This window comes from Hypanus sabinus, chromosome 16 (assembly GCF_030144855.1).
Source record: "Hypanus sabinus isolate sHypSab1 chromosome 16, sHypSab1.hap1, whole genome shotgun sequence".
Lineage (NCBI taxonomy): Eukaryota > Metazoa > Chordata > Chondrichthyes > Myliobatiformes > Dasyatidae > Hypanus > Hypanus sabinus.
The window spans coordinates 84,064,644-84,080,128 of NC_082721.1; the positions used below are offsets into that span (position 1 = coordinate 84,064,644).

The following is a 15,485-nucleotide window of genomic DNA, read 5'->3' on the forward strand; positions in this document are numbered from 1 at the left end:
CCTTGTAACACAATGCACCCTCTTTTATCTTCCCAAGGCCGAATGAGCCAGCAAAACCCAGATCCTGAGTATGACGTTATAATTGTTGCAGAAAGTCCTGAGCAGTTTTCATTGAGTGTATGGGAGAGGATGTTTCCTCCTTTGTACAATCTAGAACTAAGGACACACCAGCTAAGACAGATGAACAGAATTAGAATGCTTGGTGGGCGGAAGAACCTTTGAACACCGTTGAGCAGATTCATAGAGTTCTGATGAGCAGGAATAAGGCTTTCATCTGCTTACCTTTCCTGTAAAGTGTTCTCCCCGCACACCCACCAACTCACCTCAGTCTGCCTGGGACCCATCTACATGAGGGGTGACTGATAGTAGACAACTACCCTACCTGCCAGCACATCTTTGGGATGTGAGAGGAAACCAGAGCCCCCCCAGCATCTCAGGGAAGGTGACAAGGCCAGAGGGAGAAGGTACAGAGTCCACACAGACAGCTGCTGAGGTCAGTGGAGCCTTGAGGCAGCAGCATTGCCTGCAGTATCACTATGCCACCTGAAGGGGGAGTATTTTTACAGTCCCATTCACATCTCTCTATTAAAGTTGACGCAGACCCTCCACGTGGTCGTGCAGAAACTTTTCCACAAGCACCCAATGTTATAATGATCGGTAGAATGGAGGCAGAAGTTGCTCACCATCTTTCAGCAGATCAATTCCCGACACTGCCTATAAGGAGTTCATCCGTTCTCCCTGTGACAGCGTGCATTTCCTCCCACCATCCAAAGATGGGCGGATTGGTCTCTGGGTGTGGTGGAATCTGAGAGGGAGGTTACTGAGTACATAGGGGAAGTAAGTGAAGTGGGTGAATGTGAATAGGCGGTGGGGCCGCGTTGCCTCCCCCTCTCTGACTCCCCAAAGCCAACGCGTTTCATCAGAGCCAACTGGCAGGAAGACGTGAAGCAGTTTGTACCTTCCGCAGCAGTCCTTTGCCCTCGTAGTGCTTCACAACGGGAACGGAGTCAGCAAAGTAGGTTTCAACTCGCTTGCTGATGGTCACCTCGTTGTCATCGAAGCGTCCGCTTGCTTGTCCGCGGTTTATTAGGCGTTGCTTCATGACCTCAGGGCTGCAGTCAATCAGCAGTACGATGGTGGGAGGTATGAACTGGGGAGAGAGAGGAAGAGACGGCCGTTAGGTTAATGCATCTCCACGCAGAGATCAATCTGAGCACTTGCTCTACGACTCGTTATTTCAAGTGACTATTTGCACCAACCAAAACTCTCAAATTTCTACAGATGTACCATGGAGAGCATTCTAACTGGCTGTATCACTGTCTGGTACAGGGGAGGGTCTACTGCACAGGATCAAAATGTCAGCTCCATCACTAGTCTCCATAGTATCCAGGACATCTTCAAGGAGCGATGCTTCAAAAAGGCAGTGTCCATCATTAAGAGACCCTCTTCCCACCCAGGACAAGCCCTCTTCTCATTGTTACCATCAGGAAGGAGGTTCAGAAGCCTGAAAGCACACACTCAATGATTCAGGAACAGCTTCTTCCCCCTCAACATCTGATTACTGAATGGACATTGAACCCATGAACACCACCTCAATACTTTTGCACTATTTATTTAATTGAGCTATTTAATATATAAACACTGTAATTCAGTTTTTTTTCTATCATTACGATTGCATGGTACTGCTGCCACAAAGTCAACAGATTTCACGACAATCTCCCCTCTCTTTGTTCAGAAACGTCAACTGTCCATTTCCCTTCCCCAGTAGATAATGCCTGATCTGCTGAGTTCCTCCAGCATCGCGTGTGGTCGTTCATGCTGGGACTATTTCATCCACATGACTCTTGACTTGGGGAAAACAGCCTCATTCACACTGGCCAACCAATCGGTCTGTGACCGTCTCATTTAATCTGACTCATCTCACCAGGAACTGGAGTGTATGACTCCCAGTACTGGCACCTCCACTTGTGGCATGATTCATGTGGGTGTCTGTAACTCGGGAAGCAGCTCCCGGAGAAGGGCGCAGTGATGATGCACCAGCACTCAGGATTGTGTGAGTGTGGAACGAGCTGGCAGTGGGTTTGATTTCACCACTTAGGACACAGAACAGTACGGCACAGAAACAGGCCATTCAGCCCACAATGTTATACCGAGAAAGCAAATCAAAACCCCCAAACACTAATCCCTCCTACCTACACAATGTCCATATGCCTTCATCTTCCTTACATCCATGTGCCTATCCAAACATCTCCTAAAAGCTTTCAGTGTGTTTGCCTCTGCCACCATACCAGGCAGAACATTCCAGGCATCCACAACGCTGAGTAACAAACTTACCCGTCACATCCCTTTGAACCTACCCTCTCTCACCTACAATGCAGGCCCTTTGGTATTAGACATTTCAACCCAGGGAAACAGATACTCTCTCTCTGTGCAGTCCATCTATGTCTCTCATAACCTTATTAACCTCTATCAGATCCCCCCTCAGCCGCCGGTGCTCCAGAGAAAACAACCCAAGTGTGTCCAGCCTCTCGTCATAGCCCATGCCCTCTAAGCCAGGCAGCATCCTGGTAAGCCTCGCCTGCATTCTCTCCAAAGCCCCAACATCCTTCCTATAGTGGGGCGAGCAGAACTCTATGCAATACTCCAGCTGTGACCTAACCAGAGCTTTATAGGAGAAATTTGGTGAGGTCCATGGATTGGAGATATACAGATTGCCACTGTCCTGGTTCGGGTCAATAACAATTTGGCCTTACTAGACGCACCAAGGGTGCTGTACCTATGCTACAGTATTAACTCAGTCTGTAACACCCACTAATAAGTACTTACACTCAGTGGCCACTTCATTAGGTACACCTGTACACCTCGTTAATGTAAATGTCTAATCAGCCAATGAAGTGGCAGCAACTCAATGCATAAAAGTACGCAGGCAATGTCAAGAGGATCAGTTGTTGCTCAGAGTGAATGGGGAAGGAATATGATCCAAATGGTTTTGACAGTGGGATGATTGTTGGTGCCAGACAGGGTGGTTTGAGTATCACAACTGCTGGTCGCCTGGGATTTTCATTCATGGCAATCTCTAGAGCTTACAGAGAATGGAGTGAAAAACACAAAAAAAAATCCAGTGAGCAGCAGTTTTGTGAGTGAAAACACCTTGTTAATGAGAGGTCAGAGGAGAATGGCCAGATTGGTTCAGGCTGACTGGAAAGTGCCACATGTGCAGAAGAGTATCTCTGACTGTACAGCATATCAGACCTTGAAGTGGAAACCACAGATATAGACTGAGAAACAGGAGACATGGACATACACTGAGAAATAGGAGACACGGACATAGACTAAGCAACACGAGATCACAGATATAGACTGAGAAACAGGAGACATGGACATACACTGAGAAATAGGAGACATGGACATAGACCAAGCAACACGAGATCACGGACATAGACTGAGAAACAGGAGATCACGGACAAAGAATGAGAAACAGGAGATCACGGACATAGACTGAGGAACAGGAGATCATGGACATAGACTGAGAAACAGGAGATCACGGACATAAACTGAGGAACAGGAGATCATGGACATAGACTGAGAAACAGGAGATCACGGACAAAGACTGAGAAACAGGAGATCACGGACATAGACTGAGGAACAGGAGATCACGGACAAAGACTGAGGAACAGGAAACACGGACATAGACTGAGAAACACGAGATCACGGATGTAGACTGAGAAACAGGAGATCACGGACATAGACTGAGAAACAAGAAACACGGACATAGACTGAGAAACAGGAGATCACAGACAAAGACTGAGAAACAGGAAACACGGACATAGACTGAGAAACAGGAGATCACGGACGACATAGACTGAGAAACAAGAGACACGGACATAGACTCTGGTCACTTTGAGATACAGGACGTAACCAATAAAGTGGCCTCTCTGTGTATGTCAATGTGATGGAGGCTGATTTAACATCCACACTGCCTGTTTGAAATTCAGCACTTCCCAAACCTTCCACTGAAGCAGGAAGGACCCTAACCAGCCATTGATATTATTTACTGAGATCAGCCATGTTTTAGGTCAGCAGATGACCGAATTTCACCAGCATGGTGCCCTCAGGAACTCCTGCAAGTTGCTGAACTCCACAGGGAACTGGGTTAGCTCTTTGTTCTGGTTTAAACCAGTCCCTCCCAGACACATTTGTACCAGTGGCAGCCCCACCCTCCAAGTACAGCAAAGCTGGAGAAGCAGTCGGAAGAAGGTTGAGTTGGTTGGAGCGGGTGCAGACGGAAGATAGAGTCTAAAGGGATAAGGAAATCGTCTTCACATAGGGAGTTTGTGCGGTATTTCTCCTCCTTAAAGCTCAGCAGGGAAGAGTCTGTGAGGTGTCTGAACCTCAATATCATGAAGGGTCCCACCCACTCTGCTTATGGGTTGTTTATCCCACTCCCATCAAGGAGGAGACTACACAGTATCCACATCGGGACCACTAGACACAAAAACAGTTACTCCCCCTGAGCCATCATGTCCACCCATTAACCCACCCAACCACCCCCCACACCCACACCAGGCACTCCTTTCCACAGCCCCCAGCACCCTTCACGCCCCCATGCACTGCCACTTTACACTCCACACCTCACACCTACACTGTCCTTTTGTGTTTTCATCTGCCCTGCTGATACCTAGAGGAGTTTCTCTTGCTAAGAGTCACTTTGTCACTTTATCATTTCCTGTCATTTTCTCCTGCCCCGAGTGTTACTTTATGTACGTACAGTCGGTGCATGTAGATAAGTTAATCTTACACATGTACAACCACACTCAACAGTTACTTGTACAATGTGTTTTAGAGGCCTCCAGGAGGACTACAACCTCGTCGTTGGATTTGGAGGCTTGTGTAGCTTCAATGATGTTGGCTGGAGTCAGGGCTTTATGCTTGGGCTCTTGGTAGGGTCACTCACACCAAACAGGTTAAAGGGTAGAGGTCAGACCAAGAGTGGTCCACTGGTCCTCTAGGTTTGGGAGTTCAGCTCAGGGCTGACAACCGATTGGTAACACAAAGTTGTTACGGAAACAGCAATGAAGGATGCTTCTACACCTTAAGTGTGATGGTATCCCTGAGTCTCCACCAGGACTTGCATGACTGACGGTAGTGAAAACCGAGAGAAAGCTACTGACCTGATGAAGGAAACCCTGAGCACCACCAGAGATGGAGGATTTCATTGCTGCCCTAGATGCTGCAGAGCAGTAAGTAAAGAAGTGTTTTATAGGATCGGTTTTACATTTATTGTATTTTTTTTTGTCCTTACTGTGATTTTATGCTGCATTGGATCTAAAGTAACAATCATTTCTTTCTCCTTTACACTGGTGTACTGAAGAATGGCAATACACTCACTATCTTGAACACAATGAAGGTATCCTCAGTAAAATTCTTCACCTGTGACAGCTACAAACACAGACCATGGCAAGGGCTGCGCTTTCAAGGTTCAAGGTTCACCATACACAACCCTGTGATTCATTTTCTTGCGGGCATACTCAATAAATCCATAATAGAATAATAACCAAGATAGAATCAATGAAAGACTCCACCAAATGGGCTTTCAACTAGTGTGCAAAAGCCAACAAACTGTGCAAGTACAAAAAGAATGAAATAATAAATAAATACATGAATGAATGAATAAGCAATAAATATCAAGAACATGAGATGAAGAGTCCTTGAGAGTGAGTCCATGAGTTGTGGGAACCCAATGATGGAGCACGTACAGTTGAGTGAAGTTATCCCCTTTGGTTCAAGAGCCTGATGGTTGAGGGGTAGTAACTGTTCCTGAACCTGGTGATGTAAGTCCCGAGGCTCCTGTAGCTTCTTCCTGATGGCAGCAGCAAGAAGAGAGCATGACCTGGGTGGTTGGGGTCAGTGATGATGGATGCTGCTTTCCTACGAGAGCGTTCTGTTTAGATGTGCTCAATGGTGTGGAGGGCTTTACCTGTGATGAACTGGGCTGTATCCACTACTTTTTGTAGGATTTTCCATTCAGAGGCATTGGTGTTTCCATATCAGGCTATGATGGGGCCAGTCAATATACCCTCCACCACATATCTATAGAAGTTTGTCAAAGTTTTGGATGTCATGCCAAATCATCACAAATTGCTAAGGAAGTAGAGGCACTCCTGTGCTCTCTTTGTAATTGCCCTCATGTACTGGGCCCAGGATAGGTCTTCTGAAATGATTACACCAAGGAATTTAAAGTTGCTGACCCTCTCCACCTCTGATCCTCTGATGAGAACTGGCTCATAGATCTCTGGTTTCCTCCTCCTGAAGTCAGTAATCAGCCCCTTGGTTTCGCTGACAGTGAGTGAAGAGTTGTTGTTGTGGCATCACTCAGCCAGATTTTCAATCTCCCTCCTATGTGCCGATTCATCACCACGTTTGGTCTGGCCCACGCCGGTGGTGTCATTAGCAAACTCCAATGTGACATTGGAGCTGTGCTTAGTCACACAGTTATAAAGCGAGTAGAGCAGGGGGCTAATCTCACAGCCCTGCGGTGCACCTGTGCTGACAGAGATCGTAGAGGAGATGTTACCAAACTAAACTGACTGGGGTTTGCAAGTGATGAAGTTGAGCATCCAACTGCACAAGAGGTACTGAGGCCAAGTTCTTGATTAGTTTTGAGGGGAGGTTGGTACTGAAATGCTGAGATGTAGTCGATAAAGAGCATCCTGATGTAAGCATCTTTGCTGTCCAGATATTCCAGGGTTGAGTGAGGAGCCAATGAGATGAAGTCTGCTGTGGACTTCAGGTAGGCAAATTGGAGCATATCCAACTCGCTTCTCAGGCAGGACCTGACATGCTTCATCACCTCTCAAAACACTTCATCACTGTAGATGTAAGTGCTACTGAATGACAGTCTTTGAGGAAGATCACCAAGTTCTTCTCAGGCACTGAGACATCTTAGTGACATCTAAAGTGTTGACAAACTTCAAGATTCAAGATGGTTTAATGTCATTTCCAGTACGCAGGAGTAAAGGAGAGCTAAGTAATTGTTACTCTAGATCCAGAATAAAAAACAATAAACACAGTAAATATAAATACGAAAGGCAGCTTATATACATAGATTGATAGTGCGAACATAAAGTGACGCTATGCACTGGAGTGTCTGTACATCAGGTGACTGACCCCAGGAAATAATAAAATAATGGTGGTTGGGGAATTGGATGGCTGGGTTAGTGGGTGGAGGTGTTGATCAGCCTTAATACTTGGGGAAAGTAACTGTTTTTGAGTCTGGTGGTTTTGGCGTGGATGCTACAGTCTCCTCCGTGATGGGAGTGGGTCAAACAGTCCATGGGCAGAGTGGGTGGGAACCCTCTTGATGTTACTGGTTCTTCTCTGGCATCTTTCGATATGCATGTCCTTGATGTTGGACAGTTTTGACTGCCCATTCTGGAACCTTCCTCTCTGCCACAGTGATGCTTTTGGGAAATTCCAGCAAAGAACCTTAGCACATCTGGCTTCTTCCAGGCTGGAGCCAGAGATCATGTTGACATTCCAAAAGTTGGTGTCCACTGTCACCAAGACGTCACTATCATTCTCTATTCAGAAACGGAAATGTGCACCTGTACACACAGATGCACACTTGTGCATGCACTGAAACACAAATGCATGTATGTATTCAGGCAGGTTCATGCATACACTGTGTGTATTTGTACTTTCATAAGGCTACTGTAAGGGTACTCATCCGTGAGCATACACAGAACACCCTCTCTCTCACAGATACACACACGTCCATGTGAGTATGTACACATACATATAATCATGGCATACGCATGACAGGGTCAGACTCCTGTAGGAAGAATGATCTTGTATGCTAAAAGACAAACTCTGGATCTCCTCATCTACCTCACCATGGCCTATGTACCTCATCGTCAACTCACACAGCACTTTCTCTGTAACTGTGGCACTTTACTCTGTATCCTGTTCTGCTTCTCACTATCTCGATGTACTTGTGTATGGGATGCCTTGCCTGTAGATGGCACACAGACAGAAGTTTCTCTTTGTAACTCTGTGCACGGTGAACCAATGCCAATTAATGGGGAATTACTGGGGCTCCTGTTGCACAACATTTCAGCTTTGCATTTTAACATGGGGAGGCTCTGAGGGATCGATGAGGACAGGAGCAGGTGGGAGGAGAGTAGGCAGAACAGTAGGTGTGTTGTCAGTCTCAACACTCACTGATTTATCAAATGTTTCAGCCTGTTTTAGGGTCCGGGGATAGCCATCGATCATGAAGCCTTTTGTCTCCTGCAGGTTCTCCAGCATGGCATCTCTGAGAATCTCCAGCGTGATTCCCTGAAAGCAGAGAGACAAAGTCAGAAGACCAACAACCAGTTACAGGATCAATCACAGCCAGCGTGGGCCACGAAAGGACATGGACCGGATACCGAGCTGGGCCGAGAGGTGTCTGATAGAGTTCAATACAGAAACTCGTGGTGATTCACTTTGGAAAGTCAAACTTGAAGGAAGGGTACAAAGTGAAGGGTAGGGTTATTAACAACATGGAGGAACAGAGGGATGGGATCTGAGGCAATAGATTTACACAGTTGCCTCACAAGCTGATAGGGTGGCATATTGTACCGGCCTTCTAATCAACTCCATGGTCACTCTAACCCTTCTCTCCCACACAGCCCTCCAAGTTTTTAAATCCATGAGCCTATGTAAGTGTCTTACATGTCCCTAATGCATCCTTGCCACTGGTCCTGGCAGCGTGCTCCACACTTACCCCTCTGTGTGTTGGAAAAATCTCACCTGATTAGACCACACTTGAAATATTGTGTTTAATTCAGGTCACCTCATTATAGGAAGGATGTAGAAGCTTTAGAGAGGGTCCATAGGATATTTACCAGAACGCTGTTGAAGAATTGGAGATCACGCCTTATCAGAAAAGTTTGAGTGAACTGTGATATGATAGAAACAGATATGATGATAAGAGAGGAAATCCAGCATCTTTTTTCCCAGGGTGGAAATGGCTATTACAAGAAGGCATAATTTTAAGGTGATTGGAGACAAGCAACTGTTCACTATAGCATTTCATTGACTGGTTCCTGAGATGAGAGAACGGTTCTATCACAAGCAGCTGAAGAACTTGGACCTTTATTCTTTGGAGTTTAGAACAATGAGGGGTGAACACTGAGGCATTTCAGCTCTCTAGGGAGCATGACAAGGAGGTGACAAGATGTTTCTGCCAATGGGAGATATTGGGTAAGGGGACACAGTTACAAGATTTGGGGCTGGGCATTTAAATCTGAGGTGCATAGAAAACTCTCCTAGAAAATGGTGATTTTCTCCATAAGGGTAGTGGTCTATGTTTGACATATTAGCTTAGGGATTGTCCTACCTGCAAGGATAACATACCTGATGAGAGTGATGTGAACCAGTTATTGTCCTATCTGCGAGGCTAACACACACCTGATAAGAGTGCTGTGAAACATTTATTGTCCTATTTTTATTCTGTGGGAAGCTCATTTTCAGCTGCATAGCAAAGAGGTTGACTGTGCTATACAGTCTGGTTTCCCTGGGCCCGCTGGAACTGTCAGGACCTGTGGATATATTGATAATGCTGACCGTGTACTGTAGAGGACAATTTGGCTCCAGTGTTTGTCTCTCCAGTCCTGATTCTGCGCAACTCAACAAAGATTCCCATTGACCTATCCAGGGAAAAAGAAAGCCTCCCTGGATTTTAATTTTTAAAAAAAGTTATCTCACTGATACCTATCATGGTGCACTGGACATTGAGACTTGGCTTTGAACTGATGCCAATCCCAGCCTGAGCAGCACACAGAGAAATTATGCCAACAGTTTTGGAGGACATTGAAATTGGAAAATGGAACAGGATTTGGCCATGAAGTCTGTTAAACCTATTCGCCACCTGACCACGAGATCCCAGTTGAATCTTAATCACTTCGGGGTAAATAGTCTTTCTTATCTTGGACGGGGATTAAAGGCTATCATTTTGAGGAAGGGAATGTGAAATATCCAACAATCTATGTAAAGAGAACAAGTATTTATGATAAGACATCATGTTGATTTTATATCTGAATTCAGTCTGTTTGAGCTTAACCTTCGGAGTAAGGTACCTATAGGGATTATTAATCTCAGGAAGTCAGGTGCGTGTTTGACCTAGAGAAGTGGAACCAGGGAATTCTCTTTTGCTGTTTCGGAACCAATGTTTATCCTCCACCAACATGATGAGAACAGATTGAACATCATTACGTTGCTGCATTGACATGTGGGAAAATGGCCTACTGTGTTGTCCTAGAAAAGAGCTAGAAGGGAAACACTTTCACCACATTGACAAGGTTAGTAAGAATTCTCTTTTTGGAGGAGGAGTTTATGGTGTAGAAAGGTGGGAGAGATCAGTTTACTAGACTCCATTTCATTTAATCGAACGGCTGATTGCAGTGCAGGTCAGCAGGTGACGGGGAACAGCACGCTCACGGTACTCACCAGCGGAACCAAGCCTCCTTCGACCATTATCTTCTTGATCTTTTTACCTCGTTCCGTTTCATTGGTTATCTCCTTCCGCAGCAGGTTCCCTGTGGACAGGTGCGTGAAGCCGTACTTTTCCATCATTTTCAAGCACTGGCTGCCTTTCCCTGATCCAGGCCCCCCTGAAACGCAGCACAGGTTACTGGGAGACTCACACGTTCGTTTATGTGCAAACCTTCCTCTTGTTTTAGTGCAATGCGCCCACATTTGCACCATGCCCCTCAACTGTGTTACAGGAAAATTAGTAAGGAAAATTTAGCACTGAAACACACAGAGGGAGCCAAGTATTGGATTAGTTACTGGATTAGGTATAAAATTAGTTATAAGATTAGCTTTATTTATACATTGAAACACACAGTCAAATGTGTTGTTTGTGTCGATACCCAGCACAGTCCAGGGATGCACTGGGGGCAGATTGCAAGTGTTGTCATGATTCCAGCGCCAGCATAGCATGCCCACAACTTAATAAACGTTACGTCTTTGGAATGTGGGAGAAAACCAGAGGAAACCCATGGAATCATAGGGAGAACACTGCAAACTCCGTACAGCCAGCAATGGAAGTGAATTTGGGTTGCTAGCACTACAAAAAGCTACGCTAACCACTACGCTATCATGCCATTATGGGGTCGAGCCTGGGATTAGCTATAGAATTAGATCTAGGGTTATTGTAGGATTCCTCCCAGAGGACCACAGTGATGTCGTAGTGTTTGGACACTGCGTGCCTTAATGACCCAGAGAGCTATGTTGGCTGGAGTCAGGGCTTTACGCTTTGGCTCTTGGTAGGGTCATCCATGTCAAACAGGTCAAAGGGTAGAGGCCAGACTAAAAGTGGTCCACCGGTCTTGCAGATTCGGGGCTAACCTGCTCAGGGCTAACAACCTTGACTAGTCAAAAATGATACAGAAACAGCAAGGAAGTAACTTTCTATATCTGTGTGCGACAAGGACAGACAGAGATGGAGGACCTTCATTGCAGCCCTGAACGCTGGCTGCGTAACAGGCAGTAAGTAAGTAAGTAGGTAAAGGGTTAAAGCTAGAACCAGAATTAGTGAGAGAGTGTTTGCGGTATGATTGACAATGACACCATGATTCAATTAGTGATGATGTAGAGACCAGAATGAAGGTATTCTTGATTTAGCTTCCTGGTCATGAAGAGCAAGGCCCTCTTTACCCTGAAACACTGACAGTGAAGTAGGATCAGGGTCCAACGCTCCATTCCAATTTCTGATCAAAGTACTGCAGATTCAATGTGCTGATCTGGTTAAAAAAAAATCACCAGAGATCTTGAATTCAGCAACAAATTTCACACTGTATGATAGTCAAGGATAATAAATCTGATTCGGATTCTAATTTGATTCCAACTGATTCTGTTTGAAGAAGGTCACAACTGTAGGGAACAGTGTGGAATTGTGGAGGAACTTGAAAGCAAGGTTGAAAATCTTGAAGTCTTGCTGTTACTGTACTGGGAGCCGGTGAACACATGTATGGCGTGATCTTCAGGACACAGGCAGCAGTGGTTTGGATGAGGGTGGGAGGGGGCCTTCCCAAAGAGAACAAGACCTTGGTTTTATCCCGTATACAAGGCCATTCAGCCATCATATCTGTACTATTACTTTGAATCGGCTAACCCAATTAGTCCTTTCTTTCCTAAAATTGGTTCTTTCTTTAAATTTCTGCCGATTTTCTTTGGAAATTCCTTCCTTTAGGCTGCACTTCTCTGATCTCAGAAAGTTACTGGAATTAAAATTCTACCCGAAGGATTTTGGCCTGAAACGTTGACTGTACTTTTTTCCATAGATGCTGCCTGGCCTGCTGACTTCCCCCAGCACTTTGTGTGTGCTGCTTGGATTTCCAGCATCTGCAGATTTTCTAATTTTTAAAATTCCTTATCTGCCCTTTTGGTTCCTTTGCTGGTTACCTTTCCCTCCCTCTCCTCTGTAACAGTTTCTCCTCTGTTGAAGCCCTTGATAATTTTAAACACCTCTATCAAATTTCCCTTTAACTTCTTTCACTTAAGGAACACGGCTCAGATTTCACTGCAATGTGCTGTAATTTACTGGGAATTATTCATCCACATGACGTTCGATCTTAACAGCTTTATCTTTAGGAAACAGAAAGGAGCGAGAATGACTTTACTCACCAATCACGAAGATAATTTTGTTGGCCTTCAATTTTTCTGTAAGATAGAAGAAGAAGCATTTAGATTTTTGCACTTCAGATCTCTGCCCAGGTTGAACCTACTCCACAGGCGTGATGACTTTTCTCCCACCGCGTGGAGATATCAGGAAAGAGGAGTGTGTTAGATGCTATCTGTGGCTCTGTCCTTATGAGCCAACCAACTATACGAGGCAGGTGAAGGGTAAGTAACCAGCTGCCCACTAAGGTGAGATCTACACCTGTGTCACCCATTAGTGAGAAGATCCATATTCTGAAAATAGCAACCCTGTATGGACATATCATCGGAAATGCTGGAAACACTCAGTTGGTCAAGCAGCATCTGTGGAGGGAGGAACGGCACTGAGGTCAGAGGACAGTGACTTTTTGTCAGAACTGAATGTGGAATAACACTAGCAGAGATGGGGAGTTGTGGAGATGGAATATGTATGATGATATGGAGACCATGCTCGTCCATTTTGTTTTAGAAGAGAGAATGAATGATTGACACTAGGAGCTCCTCTGTCTCCGGGTGCTCCAGTTTCCTCCCACAGTCCAAAGACAGGCCGGTTGATAGGTTGATTGTCATTGTAAGTTGTCCTGTGATTAGGCTCGGGTGAAATCGGAGGATTGGTGGTTGGCGGGGCTCAAAGGGCCAGAAGGGTCTGTCCCATTGTGTATGCAGATAGATAGGTACTGTTGGTAGTCAGAGAGATAGAAATAAATAAATAAAGGTAAATAAAAGCAGTAGGAAATGAAATTTCCAACATTTAATTTCAAAATAGGGTATTCTTATAATTACATGAATTTACAGAAGCTCTTTTTTACTTTAGATATACAGCACAGTTACAGGCTCTTCTGGGCCAATGAGCCCACATTGCCTAATTATTACACCTGTCTCTGCAATGAGCATATGGACCCATACGTCTTTGGAATGTGGGAGGAAAGTCCCACGGTCGTAGAGAGGATGTACAAACTCCTTCCAAACAGCTGCGGGAATTAGAAACATAGAAAACCTACAGCACAATACAAACCCTTCGGCCCACAGTTGTGCCAAACATGTCCCTACCTTAGAAATTACTAGGCTTACCCATTGCTCTCTATTTTTCTAAGCTCCATGTACCTATCCAAAAGTCTCTTAAAAGACCCTATCGTATCCAGTTCCAGCACCATTGCCGGCAGCCCATTCCACGCACTCATCATTCTGAGTAAAAAACTTACCTCTGACATCTCCTCCGTACCTACTCCTCAGCACCTTAAACCTGTGTCCTCTTGTGTCAACCATTTCATCCCTGGGAAAAAGCCACTGACTATCCACACGATCAATGCCTCTCATCATCTTATCCACCTCTATCAGGTCACCTCTCATCCTCAGTCGGTGAGAGGAGAAAAGACAGAGTTCACTCAACCTGTTTTCATAAGGTATGCTCCCCAGTCCAGGCAACATCCTTGTAAATCTCCTCTGCACCCTTTCCATGGCTTCCACATTCTTCCTGTAGTGAGACAACCAGAACTGAGCACAGTACTCCAAGTGGGGGTCTGAACAGGGTCCTATATAACTGCAACATTACCTCTCGGCTCCTAAATTCAATCCACGGTTGATGAAGGCCAATACACCATATGCCTTCTTAACTACAGAGTCAACCTGCGCAGCTGCTTTGAGAGTCCTATGGACTCGGACCCCAAGATCCCTCTGATCCTCCGCATTGTCAAGAGTCTTACCATTAATACTATATTCTGCCATCATATTTGACCTACCAAAATGAACCACTTCACACTTAACTGGGTTGAACTCCATCTGCCACTCCTCAGCCCAGTTTTGCATCCTATCAATGTCCCGCTGTAACCTCTGACAGCCCTCCACATTATCCACAACACCTCCAACCTTTGTGTCATCAGCAAACTTACTAACCCATTCCTCTACTTCCTCATCCAGGTCATTGATAAAAATCACGAAATTTAAGGGTCCCAGAACAAATCCCTGAGGCACTCTACTGGTGACTGACCTCCATGCAGAATATGACCCATCTACAACCACTCTTTGCCTTAGTGGGCAAGCCAGTTCTGGATCCACAAAGCAATATCCCCTTGGATCCCATGCCTCCTTACTTTCTCAATAAGCCTTGCATGGGGTACCTTATCAAAAGCCTTGCTGAAATCCATATACACTACATGTACTGCTCTTCCTTCATCAGTGTGTTTAGTCACATCCTCAAAAAGTTCAATCAGGCTCGTAAGGCACGACCTGCCCTTGACAAAGCCATGCTGACTATTCCTAATCATATTATACCTCTCCAAATGTTCATAAATCCTGCTCTCAGGATCTTCTCCATCAACTTACCATCCATTGAGATAAGACTCACTGGTCTATAATTTCCTGGGCTACCTCTACTCCCTTTCTTGAATAAAGGAAAAACATCTGCAACCCTCCAATCCTCTCCCGTCCCCATTGATGATGCAAAGAACATCGCCAGAGGTTCAACAATCTCCTCCCTTGCCTCCCACAGTAGCCTGGGGTACATCTCATCCGGTCCTGGCGACAGATCCAACTTGATACTTTCCAAAAGCTCCAGCACATCCTCTTTCTTAATATCTACATGCTCAAGCTTTTCAGTCTGCTGCAAGTCATCACTACTATCCTTTTCCATAGTGAAGCAAAGTATTCATTACGTACCTCTGCTATTTCCTCAGTTCCATGCACACTTTCCCACTATCACACTTGATAGGTCCCATTCTTTCATGTCTTATCCTCTTGCTCTTCACATTCTTGTAGAATGCCTTCGGGTTTTCCTTAATCCT

The 15,485-nt window shown here is 45.3% G+C and overlaps 1 protein-coding gene across 2 annotated transcripts in view; it reads right to left on the reverse strand.

Annotated features, from left to right (window-relative positions):
- Positions 1-15,485, reverse strand: part of LOC132406527 (adenylate kinase isoenzyme 5-like) — a 110,766-nt gene that overhangs the window by 3,809 nt on the left and 91,472 nt on the right. For both annotated transcript variants that reach the window (XM_059992320.1, XM_059992321.1), the window contains 4 exons: positions 12,673-12,708; positions 10,492-10,655; positions 8,221-8,337; positions 959-1,150 (listed from right to left, as the gene is read on the reverse strand). In XM_059992320.1, coding sequence (XP_059848303.1) covers positions 959-1,150; positions 8,221-8,337; positions 10,492-10,655; positions 12,673-12,708 — 509 coding nt within the window. The remainder of the gene's footprint in view (positions 1-958; positions 1,151-8,220; positions 8,338-10,491; positions 10,656-12,672; positions 12,709-15,485) is intronic.